Source organism: Pseudonaja textilis, chromosome 2, assembly GCF_049901715.1.
Source record: "Pseudonaja textilis isolate UNSWEBS1 chromosome 2, rPseTex1.2, whole genome shotgun sequence".
Classification (NCBI taxonomy): domain Eukaryota; kingdom Metazoa; phylum Chordata; class Lepidosauria; order Squamata; family Elapidae; genus Pseudonaja; species Pseudonaja textilis.
In genome coordinates this window covers 15335140-15353456 of record NC_141991.1, presented here as the reverse complement: position 1 = coordinate 15353456, position 18317 = coordinate 15335140, and the positions used below count along the sequence as shown (strand labels likewise).

The following is an 18317-nucleotide window of genomic DNA, read 5'->3' as shown; positions in this document are numbered from 1 at the left end:
TTCAATGGTGATCAGAGGTGGTATTCAGCCACTTCTGATAGGTTCTTGAGAATCGGTAGTGGAAATTTTGAGTAGTTCGGAGAACTGGTAAATACCACCTCTGGTTGGCCCCGCCCCATCTCTTTGCTGCCTCCCAAGTCCCAGCTGATTGGAGTCCTAGCTGAGTCTTCTTTTGTTGCCCTGCACAGGAGAACGGAGCTGGAAAGCAGGTTAGTGGGGTCGTGAGGGAATGGAGATTTTGCGGTATCCTTCTCCTGTCATGCCCACTAAGCCATGCCCCACCCACCAAGCCCCACCCACAGAACTGATAGTAAAAAAATTTGAATGCCACCACTGGTGGTGATGGAATCCCCACTGATTTGTACAAAGGGAGAAAGGGCCTCCATTTTCAGTAAGAGAACTTGCCTCACTCGCCCCACGTGCCTCGCCTGGCCACCAGGCTGCTTCTTTCCTCTTCTTTCTTCTTTTGGCTGCATGCAAGGAAAGCAGCAAAAGTCTTTCTTTCTCTCCCCCAAAACTCCACCAGAAATGAGTCTTTGGGACCCTGCAAAGCAACCTGTTCCAAGAGGCTGTGCTGGCACAATAAGTCTCACAAAGACTCATTTCTGGCAGAGTTTGAGAAAGGACTTCTGCTGCTTCTGCTGCTTTCCTTGTATGAAGCCAAAAGTCTCTCTCTTTCCTCCTGAGAAGGGAGCAGGAGACAGTATCCTGCAATCCCAAATAAAGAATGATCTATCGGTAGAAAAACGGGGTGGGGAATTTTCCTGCAGACATTTTGGGGGGATTTTCCCAGGGTCTCTGGTCCGCGGGATTTAAAAGTATGAGTTTGGTGGTCCCTGAGGTCCAAAAGGTTGCCGACCCCTGATTTAGTGACCGTTCAAAGTTACAGCAGCACTGAAAAAAGTGACTTAAGTTAGGACCATGTGTCACCAATACTAACTTTTGCAGCATCCCCACGATCATGTGACCAAAACTCAGATGCTTGGCAGTTGGCTCACATTTATGATGTTGGCAGCATCCCCGGGTCACGTGATCCCCTTTTACGACCTTCTGACAAGCAAAGTCAAAGGGGGAAGCCAGATTCGCTTAAAAACCAGGTTAATAACCTATCAGCTGCAGTGATTCATGTACCAACTGCAGCAAGAAAGGTCATAAACTGGGGCAAACTCACAACAAGTGTCTTAATTAGCAGCAGCAATTTAGGGCTCAATTGTGGTTGTAAGTAGTGGTCTACCTATAACATCTCTCTCAAGCATCTGCAAGGTTACCAAAGTGGCCATTTATGCAGCTATGGCTTTTGCTTTAGTGATCGTTCAAAGGGACAACAAGCACCGAAAAAAAGTTTGGCTTATGATCATTTTTCACACTTAACCACCATTGCAGCATCCCCATGATTACGTGATCAAAATCAGACGCTTTGCAACTGTCTCATATTTGTGATGGTTGCGGGATCCTGGGGTCACAAGGTCCCTTTTGCGATCTTCTGACAAGCAAAGTCAATGGGGAAGCCAGCCGGGGTGGGCTGATACCGGTTCGCCCTGGTTTGGGCGAACCGGTAGCTAATTTTATCATTTTTTAATTATTGGTTTGGCAAACCAGCAAATCCGACCCCTGGTTGGCACTGCCACCCCGCCCCACCCCTCCCAGGAGTCTCCATGGTCCCCGTTTGGATGCCAGGTAAATGCAGGGCCTGTGTGGAAGCTCAGGGAGGGTAAAAAATGGGCCTCCTGGAGGCTCTGAACCCCAGAAACGGGACCGTTTCCAGCCTCCAGGGGCCTCCAAAGCTCAGGGAGGCCATTTTCATCCTCCTGGAGGCTCAAGGAAAGCCTCCGGAGCCCAGGAAAAGCAAAAATGCCCCCCCCGCGTGGTGCAGGGAGGCCGACTAGGTCGCGCCCAGCATGGACATGCCCACGCAGCAACTGAGCAGAGAACAAGTTGCTAAAATTTTTGAAGCCCACCCCTGGAAGCCAGTGTCATGCCCCAGTTGGAATCTGATTCTGAGGGGGAGGTCAAACAGCTGACAGGGAGTGGGCGTGTGCTCCGGTGGCTGTGGAGGAAACTGGGGAAGGGCACAGTCCGCCTGGGCTTTCAGAGAAAGACCCAGGCCCACCCACCCCTCTTCATCCTAGGGCATGCAGGAAGGAATGGAGAAGGGAGCAACATGGTTTATGAGGGAGGAAAGGGCCCTGATCCCCTTCATGGGCTGCAGCTGGGAATACTGTTTAAAAGGGCAAACTGTGCACAGCAAAGTTGCTGGAAGCAAAGCATGAAATTATTCTGTTTAATCAAGTCTTATCTGAGTTCTGGCATCCTCCCAATTGTGTGTATTTCATTATCTTTTGACGTCTTCAATCGCTTATCCTGCCCTGTCTTGTCAATTGTTGCAGTTTGGTTTGTGTTGATTTTTCTTTATAATTTATATGTACTTTGAGTTTGAATTTCTTTCTTTTAAAAACTGTTCTTCGGAGAGTTTATTCTCCAGCCGATGATAACTAGACATGGGAGGCCAAGTTGGAGGAATTAAAGGGACCTTACCTATTTTTGTGACTTTGTTGCTTTTGTGCCACGCCCCGGGTCATCACAGCCAGGTTTATAACATAACAAGGGCTCTATAAGTAAGAACCACACCCTTGCATTCAATCTGGGAATTAACTGGCATCCAGCGCAGTTCACACAGCAGCACAACCATCGCATGCATTTCACTTTTCGGCACCAACTGCAGCTTCCAAGCTGTCTTGAAAGGGAGGTAGAGCGCATTGCATTAACCCAGGCCCTGCATTCTAAGGTGTGAGTAATCATCTGGAGGGCCTAGGCAATTTACCATACGGTCTCCCAAAAGCTTCTCGGCCTATGAATCAACTGTCACACCCTTAAACGACTTGTTTCCTGAAATCATTTGTCTCATTGTTTCCTCTTCTGCCGCTTTATAAACGGGATGTCTTCGCAGATTTAATGAGAGAAGCAAATTGTTTCTCACAGGAGGTTAACAGAGTAGAACCGGCCTTCATGTTCTGTCTTGAGCTTTAGCATTTGAACGCTTAATCTTTCTGACTCTAGGAAGGAATAAAGGCAGTCTTTATGGCCTGAAACCATCGCTGACCTTATCCCCACTCAAATTTGTCAGATCCCACACAATAACCTTCTGAACTTTCAGCCTTCTCACTCTGAAGTGTATAGTGGGCTGATGAAGTGCTTTTGTTTTGTCTAGCCAACATTTCCCACCGTAGCCTCCGGGTCCAACTTTAGATAGGTGGGGTCAGAGAAAAAGGACTTGAAAAAAAAAAAGACTGGGAGACTTGCATGGTCTTTTAATGTTGAAAGAAGAAAAGGTTAAATTAAAAATGTGTTAGATTTGAGGATTTAAAAGGGTCAAAGAAGAAAGGGAAAAGAATAAGATGACAATTGCTTGATATAAAGATGTGTTGGAAGAAATATCCATCTGGTTCAGTTCCAAGCCTTTCCAAGAAAAACCCTGGAAACATGGAGATTGATCGGAAAGGTGGTTTTATGATAAAGCAGAACTACCAAGTGCATGGTTCTGGTGCAGCTGACCACATGGAGTTGCGAGTGAGGGCTATTTATATCTTCTCTTGGGCTTTGCACTTGAACTTCCTGTTCCTGTGCAAGAGCATGTATTCTGTTGGCTGTTGTTAGGCTCCCTTGGGGCCATGTACAAATCCTAAATTTGTCTGAGCTAAGCTTGGTTGAAGATTGCTGGGGGTGGTGCAATGAAGGGACATTGGGTAATTCCTGTTGTGGCTGAGGGCAAATCTTAACTTTATTGGATCTTGAGTGAGGGTGTTTGCTTATGAATAGACCTAGCTAATCTCTTTCTCTCTTAAGTGCTGACATCTGCTGAGGGCTATTAAGAAAAGTGGAGGCTGCTGTCCAAGAGCATGTTTCTCCATTTTTCCCTTTAGGGAAATATAATTTTCTGCCTTTTTAATATTTCCTAAAATATTTCATGCCTCTAAGAGAGGGATGGGTGCTAACTTTTTACAGGGGCAAATCATAATTCCAATCTTTTCTTTCTTCTTTCCTTCCTTCCCTCTTTTCTTTTTTCTTTTATTCTTATTTCCGATATTATTTTTTTCTTGTTCTTTTAATTTTGCATGCTTTTATAGCAGGGGTTCCACAATTCCAGTGTTGTGGACCAGTATCGGTCCGTGGCCTATTAGGGACTGGGCCGTGCAAGCTGCAGGAAACTTCATTTGCACATGCACAAAATCTAGGGTTGCGCACAAAACTCCGCCCCACCTGTCTGTGGAAAAATTGTTTTCCACAAAACTGGTCCGTGGTGCTAGAAGGGTTGGGGACCACAGGTTTTATAGGACCGCAAAACTGTAGTAAAAATATTTTTCAAAAAAGTGTAAACAGATAGAGCTTTAAGGCAGAAGTCTGCTTCCCTTTTTTTAAAATTTCTAAAGTATCAAGTACACAGTATAATCCAGGAATGAGCCCTGGTGGCACAGTGGTTAAAATACAATACTGCAGGCTAACTGCTGACTGCCAGGTGCCAGCAGTTTGGCAGTTGGATCCTAACTGGTTCAAGGTTCACTCACCCTTCCATCCTTTCAAGGTCAGTAAAATGAAGACCCAGACTGTTGGGGGCAATAGGCTGACTCTGTAAACCGCTTAGAGAGGGCTGTAAAAGCACTGTGAAGTGGTATATAAGTCTAAGTGCTATTGCTATTGCTAATGTAGGCACAAGCATCTGTAGTGGGTGTCAGAGGAAGCATGTGATAAATCTTATTTTTATTTATTTGTTTAACTCTCTTTATATAGCCAACCATCTCACATACATGATTCTGGGTGGCTCACAGAGATAAAAGAAATCACAAAGAAAGTCCATATAAATAAACAACCCAAAACAACAATAAAAAAAACATTCAAAACAAGTTAAAACTATTAAAGCAGACATAAAGCAGGAAAGAGGACCAACCAGTAGTTTACAAACAATACAACCATCTCACAGGCACCATACAGGTGGCCCTCGACTTACAACCATCCATTTAGTGGCAGTTCAAAGTTACAACATAAAAAAAAGGTGACTTATGACCTGTTCCACACTTACAACCATTGCAGCATCTCCATGGTCACATGATTAAAATTCAGCCACTTGGCAAACTAGCATGTATGTATGTGTCATGTAATCACCATTTGTAACCTTCTCAGCCAGCCTCCAACAAACAGTCAATGGAGAAGCCGGATTCACTTAACGATTCTGTGATTCTCTTAACAACTGCAGTGATTTGCTTAACAACTATGACCAAAAAAAGGCTGTAAAATGGGGCAAAACTCACTTAACTGCTTTGGGTTCAACTACTTCCACAGAATCGCGTGAGCCATAATGTTACAATGCAAAGTCTGTGACCAACATTATTAAGCTAACATCAGAGCTAACCATCAGGCTCAATAGCAGTAACTGTGAACATTAACGTGACATTATGGATACTTTTTTTAACGCCAAACAATTGAGCCTTATTATAGTTATGTAGGTCAGGAAACAGATCTTCATGGTCATTAAGCAAAGACACAATCATTGAGTGAACGCCGCAGTTGTTAAGCAAACCCATTGCCTGCAATAGGCGGGGTTTGCCAAAAAAACCAGAAATAGATGCCGATTTCCATCAAAACAAAGCACAAAAAAACCCTATAAATTTTGTTATGTGACAGTGGGACACTGCAAACAATCGTAAATCATATGAGCCGGTTACCGATCCCCAAAATAAGATCATGTGACCACAGGATGGTCTGGCCCTCAGAACTTTGAATCTGGGTCCTCGGTACATTTTGAGGGTCTGTCATAACTTCAAATGGTTGCTAAACGGTTGTAAGTCAAAGACAATCTATAGTTCACCTATTTGAGGCCTCTCCAGGGCTCCTGGCTGAATTCTTTTAGTACCTTTCCTAGACCAGGTGTCTCCAACCTTAGCAACTTGAAGACTTGTGGGCTTCAACTCTCAGAATTCCCCAGCCAGCATGGGATTCTGCGAATTGAAGTCCACAAGTCTTAAAGTTGCCAAGTTTGGGGACCCCTGTCCTAGACAATCTTGTTTATAAAAGAGATTCAGCCAATCCATATTCATCTCCCTTTTTCCATCAATTTCACCCATTGTTCCTCAATCTGGATGCTCTTCAGATAGAAGGATTTCCATTTCCAAACTACTTTTTGGACTGGTTTAGAAAATTCTATAAGTTAAAAAATCCACAGTTCTATATGAGAACAACTGAGAGAAAGCAACTTTCTTGGCAATCCTACATTCACGCTACTTTTCCCCTAGCACAAACTTCCTAAAATCCTTTGTGTCCCTCCAGATCCAAGATTTTTGTCTTCACTGATGCGGGAGCCAAAGACGAGTCCCTGAAGGGAGAAGTGGAAATTCTGATTGATTCTTCTAAGTCCATAGTGAATTATCTCCTCACAGGCTATTGTGACAGCAGGAAACGCAGAAGTAAGTCAATCCCCGTGAAGAAAATATTCTGAGGTTTTCTTAGGCAGAAAGAATAGAAAATTGCTTGGTATTAAGTCTTGCAAATAATCCCATAAATGTTACAAACCTGCATCCTTTTTGTTAAACCAGCTTCCTCAGCGAAAAGTATGTTAGTGACATTACAGGCAAGGAGGAGGAGGAAAGGAAGGAAGGAAGGAAGGAAGGAAGGAAGGAAGGAAGGAAGGAAGGAAGGAAGGAAGGAAGGAAGGAAGGAAGGAAGGAAGGGTCAAGAATGAGGAGGAAAGGAAGTAAAGGAGGGTCAAGGAGGGAGGGAGGGAGGGAGGAAGGAAGGGGAAAAGAGGTGGGGGACGAAGGGAGGGAGGGAGGAGCAAAGAGGAGAAGGAAGAAAGGGTTGAGGTGGAGGAGAGAGAGAGAGAGAAAGAAAGAAAGAAAGAAAGAAAGAAAGAAAGAAAGAAAGAAAGAAAGAAAGAAAGAAAGAAAGAAAGAAAGAGAGAGAGAGAGGAGAGGGTGGGTGGGTCGGTCAAGGATGAGGAGAAAAGGAAGGAAAGGAGGGTCAAGGAGGGAGGGAAGAAGGGAGGAAGGAAGGAAGGTGCAAAGAACGGGAGAAAGGGAGGGAGGGAGGAGCAAAGAGGAAAGGAAGGAAGAAAGGGGTCAAGGAAGAGGAGAGAAAGAAAGAAAGAGGAAGGAAGGGAGGGTCAAGGAGGGAGGGAAGAAGGGAGGAAGGAAGGAAGGTGCAAAGAAGAAAAGAAGGAAGAAAGGGGTCAAGGAGGAGGAGAGAAAGAAAGAAAGAGGAAGGAAGGGAGGGAGGGTCAAGGAGGAGGATAGGAAAGAAGGGAGGGTCAAAGAGGAAGGGAAGAAGGGAGGAAGGAAGGTGCAAAGAACTGGGCGAGAAAGGGAGGGAGGAAGGAGCAAAGAGGAAAAGAAGGAAGAAAGGAGTCAAAGGGGAGGAGAGAATGAAAGAAAGAGGAAGGAAGGGTCAAGGAGGGAGGGGGGAGGAAGGAAGAGGGAGAGGTAATATTTTTCTAAACACATAAGGTGTTTGAGGAAGAATAATACAGGGACAATTTCTCTTCCTGTGCCATTCAAATACAACCAAATAGACTGATAGAGAGAAAACAGAACAATCCATCTGCTGCTTTCAAGACCCTCGTCTTCCATGCACAGAACTCTGCAGCATGGAGTACCATCGCCTACACCAGCAAACAATTTGTCCCATACAAGGGCTGCTCTGCCTTTACGCCCAACAGGGCTGCCGTCTGGGGCAGCAGAGCCCAGGAGACAGGGCAAGAGGTTGCCAAGGAGGGAAAGGAAGAGTTGTGTGTATCGCAAGGCCTGCTCTCGATTCTTGTCATCTCACCTCCTGGCCTCAAAGGAGATGCACTAGCATCACTTCTTGTGTGCCAGCCCGATCAGCTTCCGCCTGTGAAATCTGTCAAGGAGGCTCATCTTGATTTTTGCTTCGGGCAAGAAAGATCTCTTGAGCCGGCCCTGTTGGTGTCTAGTTCCTATTTGCTTCACAGACGTCTTAAAAGCACAGATTATATGAAGCCGTGTCCGTGTTTCCCTCAGGGCAGTTGCATCAGACTGAGGGAATCGCTGTGGCAGAGCTTTCGACATTCTTGAGATAACAGACAAAGGAGCCGAGTTTCTGTACTGGCTGAACTTGAAAATCAGGCATGGCAGCCAAATTTTCTCGGCTTGATTTAAACATGACAGCTGGCTGGGTTATGTCACTGAGCAGTTTCCAAGCCAGTTTTGCATTTACTTTTGGATTTAACTGAAAGCAAGTAGAGCCGCTGGATTGGAAAACACTCCTGTGGGGATGTTGATGAAATCTCCAGCAGTTTGCAGCAAAGAGAGAAACTGCTTCTGGTGAAGGGTGTGTTGAGGGAGTGAGAGTGATTGTTTTGGGGGCCAGTGGCATCCCAAGCTTTAAAAAGTTGTTTCCTCTGCCTCAAGGAGAGCCCCAAAAAACCAAGGTTTCTTAAAAAGGAGCCCGCCTTTCATCCATGGGCTAGTAAATATTTACAGTAAAAATGTTTTATTTATTTTATTTATTTTATTTGGTTTGTCAATTGCTTACAGGATAATAGGTATAAGTAAAAACATAGTTATGAATACATGGATACATATAAGAAGAATAAAAGAAACAATAGGACAGAGATGATAGGCACTTTGGTGCGATTATACACGGCCCCTACAGCCCTCTTAGGAAAGGGGTGAGGTAGACAGTCTAAGGTTAAAGTTTTGGGGGTTTGGGGAAGAAACTACAGAGTCAGGTAGAGTATTCCAGACACTGACCACTCTGGTGCTGAAGTTGTATTTCCTGCAATCAAGTTTGGTGCGGTTTACCTTGAGTTTGTATCTATTGTGTGCTCTTGTATTGTTATGGTTGAAGTGGAAGTATTTATTGACAGGTGGGACATTGCAATGTATAATTTTATATACTATACTTAGATCAGACCGAAGGCGGCATAGTTCTAGGTTTTCTAGGTCTAGAATTTCAAGTCTGGTGGCATAAGGTATTCTGCAACAAATAGAGGAGGGGAGAACTCTTCTTGTGAAATATTTCTGGACTTTCTCAACTGTGTTAATATCAGATACGTAATGTGGGTTCCAGACTGATGAGCTATATTTGAGTATTGGTCTAGCAAATGTTTTGTATGCTCTAGTTAGTAGTGTAATATTACCAGAGAAAAAGCTATGTAAGATTAGGTTAACAACTCTTAATGCCTTTTTGGCTATGTTGTTACAGTGGGCTCCAGCACTTAGATCATTAGGGACAGCTTTAAAACCAGAGGTTTTCAAGATGAGATTGGACAACCATTTGTCTGAAATGATAGAGAGTCTCCTGCTTGCGAAGGAGGTTGGACTAGAAGACCTCCAAGGTCCCTACCAACCCTTTGTCATTCTGTTCATTCTCCTCCACAGGTGCTCCTGAGGTTAAGCCTAAAATATTTGCGAACAGCTATGAAGAATTGGCGGATTATTCTGGCGGATTCTATGTGCTTACTTCAAAAAGTCAGCTTTCACAGGTCCTGGGAATAATGGAGAAGTCCCTGAATGCTGCTCCTGTTAAACTGATCGATGGCCAAATGTACACTTCAAATGTCTCCATCCCTGTAGATGAAACCATCAAAGAGTTGACCATCTCTGTCAAAGCATCAACGTCATTCAGCATGAAAGTGTTCCAACCTTCCGGTAAGAGGCAGTGTGACACATGGCATTTCCTGTGGAAGGGGTGTGGACTTAACTCTCACAAACCTCCAGCTAGCAAGAGTTGAAAGCCACACACATCTTCAAGATGCCAAGGTTGAGAAACGCTCTTCTGCATGGAGCAGGGTGGCTCACATGGTTAGAACACGGGGCTAAGAAGTTAGCAAGCCCATGTCCGAGACCCGAGTGCTGCTGTGTGTTGGGGTGAGCTCCCGTCACTTGCTCCAGCCTCCTTGCAGGGACATGAAAGGAGCCTCCATGGCCATTCCCCGAGCAGCAGGGATGGCACTGGCTAATCAAACAAAACGAAATGAAATTCAATGTAAAGAAAAGTGAAGTCTTACACTTAGGCCAGAAAAACCAAAAGTACACATATAGACTGGGTGGAACCAGGCTTAATAGCAGTAACTGTCAGATGAATCTTGGAGTCTTAGTGGACAACTAATTCAATATGAGTCAGCAGTGTGAGGCAGAAGCCAAAAAAGCCAATACAATCCTAAATTGCATTAACAGAGGGATTCAATCAAGGTCACATGAGGTACTAATACCACTCTATAAAGCCTTAGTAAGACCACACCTAGAATACTGCATCTGGTATTGGTCAACCACACCATTAAAAAGGTCTACTGAAAAGAAGGACCAGGGGTGTTCTAATATTTGAGGTGCTATCATAGAGAGGAGAGGGTCAACCTATTTTCCAAAGCACCTGAAGGCCAGACAAGGAATAATAGATGGAAATTGATCCAGGAGAGTTTCAACTAGAAATAAGGAGAAATTTTCTGACAGTGAGAACAATCAATCAATGGAACAGTTGCCTTTATAAGTTGTGGGTGCTTCACCACTGGAAGCTTTCAAGAAGAGACTGAACAGCCATCTGTCAGAAATGGTATAGGGTCTCCTGCTTGAGCAGAAGTTTGGACTAGATCCGTGATGGCGAAAATATGCCATGTGTGCAGAAGTGGCACACAAAGCCATCTCTCCAGGCACGCCAGCCATCGCTTGTTGCTCTTCTGGGTTCCGGCACACCTATGCATGCCGGCCATTTGGTCTTCACGCATGCGGGAGTGCTGGAAACCAAAAGAACAGCTCTCCTTATGCTGCGTCACCTGTAAAGTCATGGAAACAATTATTAACCAATCCATTATCCTCCACTTAGAGACAAACAACCTACTCTCCAATAAACAATTTGGTTTCAGGAAAAAACTATCCTGTAATCTGCAACTCTTACACTGCAAAAACATATGGACTACACAACTCGATCAGGGCAAAGCAATAGACGCAATCTACATAGACTTCTGTAAAGCCTTTGGTTCAGTGGTACACGACAAACTACTCCTAAAACTACAATCTTATGGTATCTCTGGACACCTGCATAACTGGATAGAAGGATTCCTGACAAACAGACAACAAATGGTCAAAATTGGGAGCGTCCCATCAAATTCTGTACCTGTCAATAGTGGTGTCCCCCAAGGCAGTGTTCTAGGACCAACTCTCTACCCTATCTTACTCTACCCTACCTTAACCTACCCTATCTTACCTTACTCTACCCTATCTTACTCTACCCTACCCTACCTTACCCTACCCTATCTTACTCTACCCTACCCTACCTTACCCTACCCTACCCTACCTTACCCTACCTTACCCTACCCTACATTACCTTACTCTACCCTATCTTACCCTACCCTACCCTACCTTACCCTACCCTATCTTACCTTACTCTACCTTACCCTACCTTACCCTACCCTACGTTACCTTACTCTACCCTATCTTACTCTACCCTACCCTATCTTACCCTACCCTACCCTACCTTACCCTACCCTACCCTACCTTACCCTACCCTACCCTACCTTACCCTACCTTACCCTACCCTACGTTGCCTTACTCTACCCAATCTTACTCTACCCTACCCTATCTTACCCTACCCTACCCTACCTTACCCTACCTTACCCTACCTTACCCTACCTTACCCTACCCTACGTTACCTTACTCTACCCTATCTTACTCTACCCTACCCTATCTTACCCTACCCTACCCTACCTTACCCTACCCTATCTTACCTTACTCTACCTTACCCTACCCTATGCTATCTTACCGTACTCTATCTTACCCTACCATACCTTACCCTACCCTAGCCTACATTACTTTACCCTACCCTACTTTACCTTACCCTACCCTACCCTACCCTACTTTACCTTACTCTATCCTACCCTACATTACCTTACTCTACCCTACCCCATCCTATCGTATTCCTTTTGGCCTGGAAGTGCCTTGAATAGTGCCTCCAACATGAACAGGACAAAACACTTCTAGAGGCATCCAATCATCAGGAAATGAGGACAGGTTTTGTATCACTTCCCTGAAACCTGGATAATGCTTTGAAAACCTTAAAAAGCTGCTCTCCCCAACTTCTCTGGGTGGGAGTGGGGGTGGGGAGAGGAGATGGCTCCACATGAGTGGTGGGTGCACACGCTTGTGCAAATGAGCCTTCACGTGTGTGAACTCGCCCGTGGCTTACTCAAGTGGAGCTGCACACGCGCGCTCACCCACCCTTTCCACGCCCCTGTTCTGAACTGGGATGCAGACCAGGGGTTGGCGACCCCCATTATAAATCACAAGCAATTAAAATTAGGCATACAGAGCAGAATAACGGGATTGGCTGGAGGCAGTTAATGGGAAGGGGGAACTTTCCTCAAATTCTCCCTTTGTTTCAATCCGCTCTTGTGTCTGTTTATGTGTCACCGCATGGCAGGTACTCAACTGGGATCTCTGAAGATGTTAATCAACTTGGTGAACCAGAAGGTTGTGAAGATATCTCCTATCCCCGAGCCAGGATCATGGACCGTGAAGTTTGATCCCATAAGCACTTATACGATACTGGTGGAAGGCAAAAGTTTGATGGACTTTGATTACCAGATTCTGCAGAAGGAAGATGAGTATGTACTTCCGGTCCAAGGACGACCAGTGAAAGGTACTTTTTTGCTTTCCTTCAAGATCCATTGCGTGTAAAAAAAACACAGGTGCAGGGATGGGATTCTACCAGTTCCGGCCAGTTCTATAGAACCAGTTGTTACAATTCTGTGTAGTTTGAAGAACTGGCAAATCGTGCCCTTGGCTGGCCCCTCCCCTCCTGTCGGATTTGCTTTCTAGCTAATCTAAATCGCTGTTGTACTGCTTTGCCTTCACCCAGGAGGCTTCCCTGATGCCCAGTCAGGGGTGGTATTCAGGGGCTTGGGGAGAAGTGGACCGAGAGCAGAGCCAAACCTTCCTTAGGACTGAAGCTTCTATTTTTCAGTGCAGACTCGGGCAGCAGAATGCAAAAAGGTAGATCTCTGAATGAATCTGTGATTCTGCAAGCAACTCAATCTGCTTTGCCTGATTTTGGGTAAAAGTTGCTCATACACCCACCTAGTCACATGACCATCAAGCCACACCCACAAATTAGGCCACGCCCACAGAACCGGTTGTTAAGAAATTTGAATCCCACCCATGCACAAGTGGTCCTTGACTTACGACAGTTTGCTTAGTGACCGTTCCAAGTTAAAACGGCACTGGAAAAAAGTGACGTACAACCCTTTTTTCACACTTACAACCCTTGCAGTAACCCCATGCTCACCTGATCGAAAATTCGGATGGTTGGCAAATGACTCATATTTATGACGGTCATGTGATAAAACAGGGAAAAACTCACTTCCCAAAACGTCTCGCTTAACAACAGAAATGTTGGGCACAATTGCGGCCCATAAATCAAAAGCTACCTATATTATTTCTAGGTCTGACTGCATTTTCTTAACTGACCGTTGTATTGTCTGATTCATGAAGCCTCACCTGAGAGGAATGAATGACCCCTGACTAAGCATAATATCCTGCAAACCTTCTCTTCTCCAGAACCACAGGCAATCCTCGACTTACAACAGTTCATTTAGTGGCCGTTTGAAGTTACAACAGCACTGAAAAAAGTGACTTATGACTGATTTTCACACTTAGAGCCATTGCAGCATCTCCTTGGTTCCCTGATCAAAATCCAGACGCCTGACAGGTTCATATTTATGACAGTTGCAGTGTCCCGGGCTCACGCCATCCCCTTTGGAGACTTTCCAACAAGCAAAAGTCAACTGGGAAGAAATATCCATTTAACCCCTAATCGTTTGTTTATTATTTAGCAACTGTTTCATTTGGCAACAGGAATTTTGAGCTAAATTGTGTTCGTAAGTCAGGAACTACCTGTACAAATGAGAAGGAAATGAAAAGGCCTGAGTAGGTTTTGAGATATATGGCAGGAAGGGGGGGCAGGGAGAGAGGGAAGGAAGGAAGGAAGGAAGGAAGGAAGGAAGGAAGGAAGGAAGGAAGGAAGGAAGGAGGAAGGGGAGGAGGAGGGAAGGAAGAAGGGAAAAGAAGGAGGGAGGAAGGAGGGAGGAAGAGGGAGGGAGAAATGAAGAAAGGGAAGAAGGAAGGAAGGAAGGAAAGAAAGAAAGAAAGAAAGAAAGAAAGAAAGAAAGAAAGAAAGAAAGAAAGAGAGAGAGGGAGGGAGGGAGGAGGAGGAAGAAATGAAGAAAGGGAGGAAGGAAGGGAAAAAGGAGGGAAAAAGGAGGGAAGGAGGGAGGGGAAGGAGGGAGGGGAGAAAGGAAAGAAGGAGGGAGGGCAGGAGGAAGAAGGGAGGGAGGGAAGGAAGGAAGGGGAGGGAGAAATGAAGAAAGGGAGGAAGGAAGGAAGGAAGGAAGGAAGGAAGGAAGGAAGGAAGGAAAGAAAGAAAGAAAGAAAGAAAGAAAGAAAGAAAGAAAGAAAGAAAGAAAGAAGAAAGAAAAAGGAGGGAAAGAAAGAGGGAGGGAAGGTAGGAGGAGGGAGGGAAGGTAGGAAGGTAGGAAGGTAGGAAGGAAGGAAGGAAGGAAGGAAGGAAGGAAGGAAGGAAGGAAGGAAGGAACTTGTTTCTTGACTCTTCTGCATCTCCTTCAGGGTTGAACTACACGGTCTCCATGAAGCTGATGGGAGATAATTCCGGCATGCAAGTCCTGCGCCTGGTGCCTCTTTCTGAAGACGGAACCCCTCTAGAATCTATACCTTTGTCCCAGTCCTTTGATGCTTTGGGCAACATCTTTGCTGTTGGACCTATTTCCTTGCATGGCCCAGTATGTATCCCTTCCTAGTAATCATCTGGAAAAAGGCAGCTCCTTTTTTCACTTAGGTTGCCCTCTCAGGAATCCTTTGAGCAGGGTGGGATTCCAGCAGTTCTGTCTGGCTCTGTAGAACCGGTAGCTCTGAAGAGCAGCAGACATAGAACTAGTTCTATGTCTGCTGAGGTTTTAGCCCACCCACCTGCCCGGGTTGTTACCTGTCCTTTATTTCCTGCTTTTTCAACCTCAGCTGCCGTGCGAGGCACAGCTGCGGTTGAAAAAGCAGGAAAAAAGTGCTTTTTCAAACGTTGCTTCCCTGCACATAGCGCTGCTCAGCTGTCCAGGCAGCAAGCTGACGAAGATTTACACGTGCGTGCAGCGTGCAGGGAAGTACATCGTAAATGAACCCAACCGGTAGTTAACCCTGTTGGATCCCACTCCTGCCTTTGAGATAAGACTATGAAAGTAAAGACTGGTCCAAAGTGAGCAAGTGACTGAGCAAGGACTTGAAGCTGAGGATGCCCAATCCGAGTCCAACAATTTAGCCATGGCCTTTGACTATCTCCTGGCTACTATTCAGAAATGATGGGGGCGATGCACCTTAATGCACCCGAATGGTGATCAGTAGCCAATTAGAAATCCTCCATTTTGCTCGTAATCCACTTTTTTATCTATATATATAAAAGTGAAATACCATTCACGCATCATCACAAAATTTCCAAAACCGTAAAGCTTACAAACTTGAAATTTCCCACATATGTTCCTCTTGGCTTCTAAGTGCTCACTAAGAAAGGATTCTCCAAAATGACCATCAGAGCATTAGTATTTCATATATTAACACACTCTGATGCTAAGGAGTTCTACTCCCCCTCCCCACCTGAAAAGAAATCTATTCCAAATGCAAAACACAAGTAGAGGAGAAGAGTTTCAGTCTCAGTTTTAATTTCACAGCACCAAGCAGTTTTAGTACAGAACAGTTCAGCTAAGTCACAGCCAGGCTCCTTGCTGTCTCCTTCTTGCTCACACAGCAAATACTGTTTCAGTTTCAAAACAGCCCTCAACTCTCTCACATACTGACAGGACACTACCCAGATGAATACTGATGGATGCTGATAGGCAAAGGCAGAATTTTTCCCCTTATTTTCCTTCCCCCCAACTATCAACTATGTATCAAGCTAGTTAGGTTATAAAGTGTTATAAAATACAAAATACGAAAGCAAATAAAATGGCAGGGATAGGGAGGGGCAAAGGCCAGAGAAAAGTGAGGAAGGGTAAGGAAAGGAAAAGGAAAAGAAGCATCGACCTCCGACTCTATCTGTTGCAGTAGAATAGGGCATTAAACAACAATCACAACTTTTTGTTTTACCATAATAGTATAAACCAGTCATTTCTCCAACAATCGAGCAGTCTAATCTGGAAAACCCAGAATCAAAGTTTCATCCTTTTCCGCATCAAGCACGAAGTTCAGAAGCTTTGTTTCCATACGGAAACAGAAGTATTTATGTTCTTTTCTTTAAGCAAAGTAGTCAATTTTGCCACTTCAGCCAACTCCAAGACGGACACAAGATCAAGTGAGGTACTAATACCACTCTACAAAGACTTAGTGAGACCATGTTTAGAATACTGCATCCAGTTTTGGTCACCACATTATAAAAAAGATGTTGAGACTCTAGAACAGTAGCGGCTAACCTTTTTGGGCTCCTGTGCCAAAAATTGTGCATGGCTTGCATGCCCGCACTCACGTGCCAGAACCCAGATGGCTATGTGCGCCCCCCCACGCCCCCTATGAATGCACGCGTAATCTCTACCCACCCACCCACCCCCTTAGCTGCACTACACCTCACAGCTGATTTTCAGCCAGTTTGAGGCCTTTTTCAGTCTCCCAACGTCATGAGGAAGGCTTCTGCAGGCTTCTGCAGGCTTTGCAGGCCGAAAACTAGCGCTGTTTCATCACTTCCAGTATTTTCGGAAAAAACAGGAAGTGATGAAACGGGGCTAGTTTTCGGCTGCAAAGCCTCAGAAGCCTTCCTCAAGCCTTTGGGAGGCAGAAAAAGGCCTCAAACCAGCCAAAAATCAGCTGTGAGGTGGTTATGGCTATCATTTTGACTTCTTTGACACACTCCCCCTCCTCACAGAGCCTCCAATACATTGGGATGGATGAGGTGAGTTCAAATCTGGTAGCAGGTGTCCTACTACAGATCTACTGAGTTTTTGAGAGGAGGTTCTCTGCGCTTTTTCTAGAGTCTCAACCTCTTTTTTTATAGTGTGGTGACCAAGTTTAATTCATAAACATGCATAGGAGCAATGTGGAAAAATTTTTAATAGTAATTTCTCCCTCTTTCCCTTCCAGAGAACCTTACTGAAAGTGGAGGGCCTTTCTCCAGGCAACTTCCCCTTCGTACGAATCAGTGGGGATTCCATCACCACCGAATTTGTGCAGGTTTTGCCTCTGCCAGAGCAGAACAGTAAGTCCCTAACAGGGCGGAAGGCTAGGAGGCCTCCTCGCACTTACCTGGGAGCCAGAACCTGGCACCTGGGGAGTCCTGGGAGGGGAAGGACGGGATGGGATCATCTGGTCATCGGAACTATTGCTTCACCAAACTGGATGTATAATTAACATCTGGTTCGCTCAAACCAGCGCGAACCGGGCAAACCCCATCCCTGGTGGAAGATATCAGCAGTAACATGGGATTAACAGTTTTGCTCTTGGTTCAGTTTCTAGCATTTTTTCTTTTTTTTTATAATAATTTTTATATTTTTATATTTTAAAAACATCTCTTTCCGTGAACAAAGCGGTTCCAAGGTTTTTACATTCCAATACAATCATGACCTTAGTATATATTTATCTTTCACATTAAATTCTATATCATATCATTACTTCCATTTTCCAATAAATTTTCTCCAATATTCTTATTTTCTTTACACTTATTAAATCCACTTTCAATTTATATCTTAATTCCTTCTAACATTCTTATTTTTTATTCTAAATTCATTACTCCTTTATACTTTTCTTTGTCATATTTGCTTTTGTTTCATTATTCAGTAAATTTTTTTCCTTTATTTAGCCCAGGCCTTGTCAAAAAGAAAAAGCAAAAAAAAAAAAAAACGCTGATGAATTTTCACATGTATTTCCTCTCAACGCCTGCATTTTTAATGTTTTTTTGCCATGTGATTTTCCAAGCAATTTTTTGGAGGAGGGGGCATACTTATTTTGCAGCAGCTTTTCCCCCGAATGGATGGATAGGTGGCTACAGTAACAGACATTCCCCAAACACACACAGTCCTCTTCACAAATTCTTTAACTAGTTTTGCATCCTGTTCCTTTTCTCATTCCTGACATGTCTCCAAAACGGTTGCTTGCCTCTTCAAGCATGTTCCTACCTCCTCCTCGTATATCATCAGATATTCTGCTTCTGCTTTCTAGATTTAAATCAAGAATTCCAAGATAATTTGCTAGCTGTCTGTTTGGTGGCACGCAGGTTATCTGTATCTCAAAATATCTGTATCTCAAACATCCCTCATCCAGGGTTTCCTGCTT

The 18317-nt window shown here is 44.5% G+C and overlaps 1 protein-coding gene across 2 annotated transcripts in view; it reads left to right on the top strand.

Moving 5' to 3' along the window:
• Positions 1–18317, top strand: part of LOC113449077 (von Willebrand factor A domain-containing protein 7-like) — a 52897-nt gene that overhangs the window by 19828 nt on the left and 14752 nt on the right. For both annotated transcript variants that reach the window (XM_026720036.2, XM_026720037.2), the window contains exons 9-13: positions 6319–6455; positions 9387–9656; positions 12421–12639; positions 14622–14794; positions 17130–17244. In XM_026720036.2, the coding sequence (XP_026575821.2) occupies positions 6319–6455; positions 9387–9656; positions 12421–12639; positions 14622–14794; positions 17130–17244 (914 nt within the window). The remainder of the gene's footprint in view (positions 1–6318; positions 6456–9386; positions 9657–12420; positions 12640–14621; positions 14795–17129; positions 17245–18317) is intronic.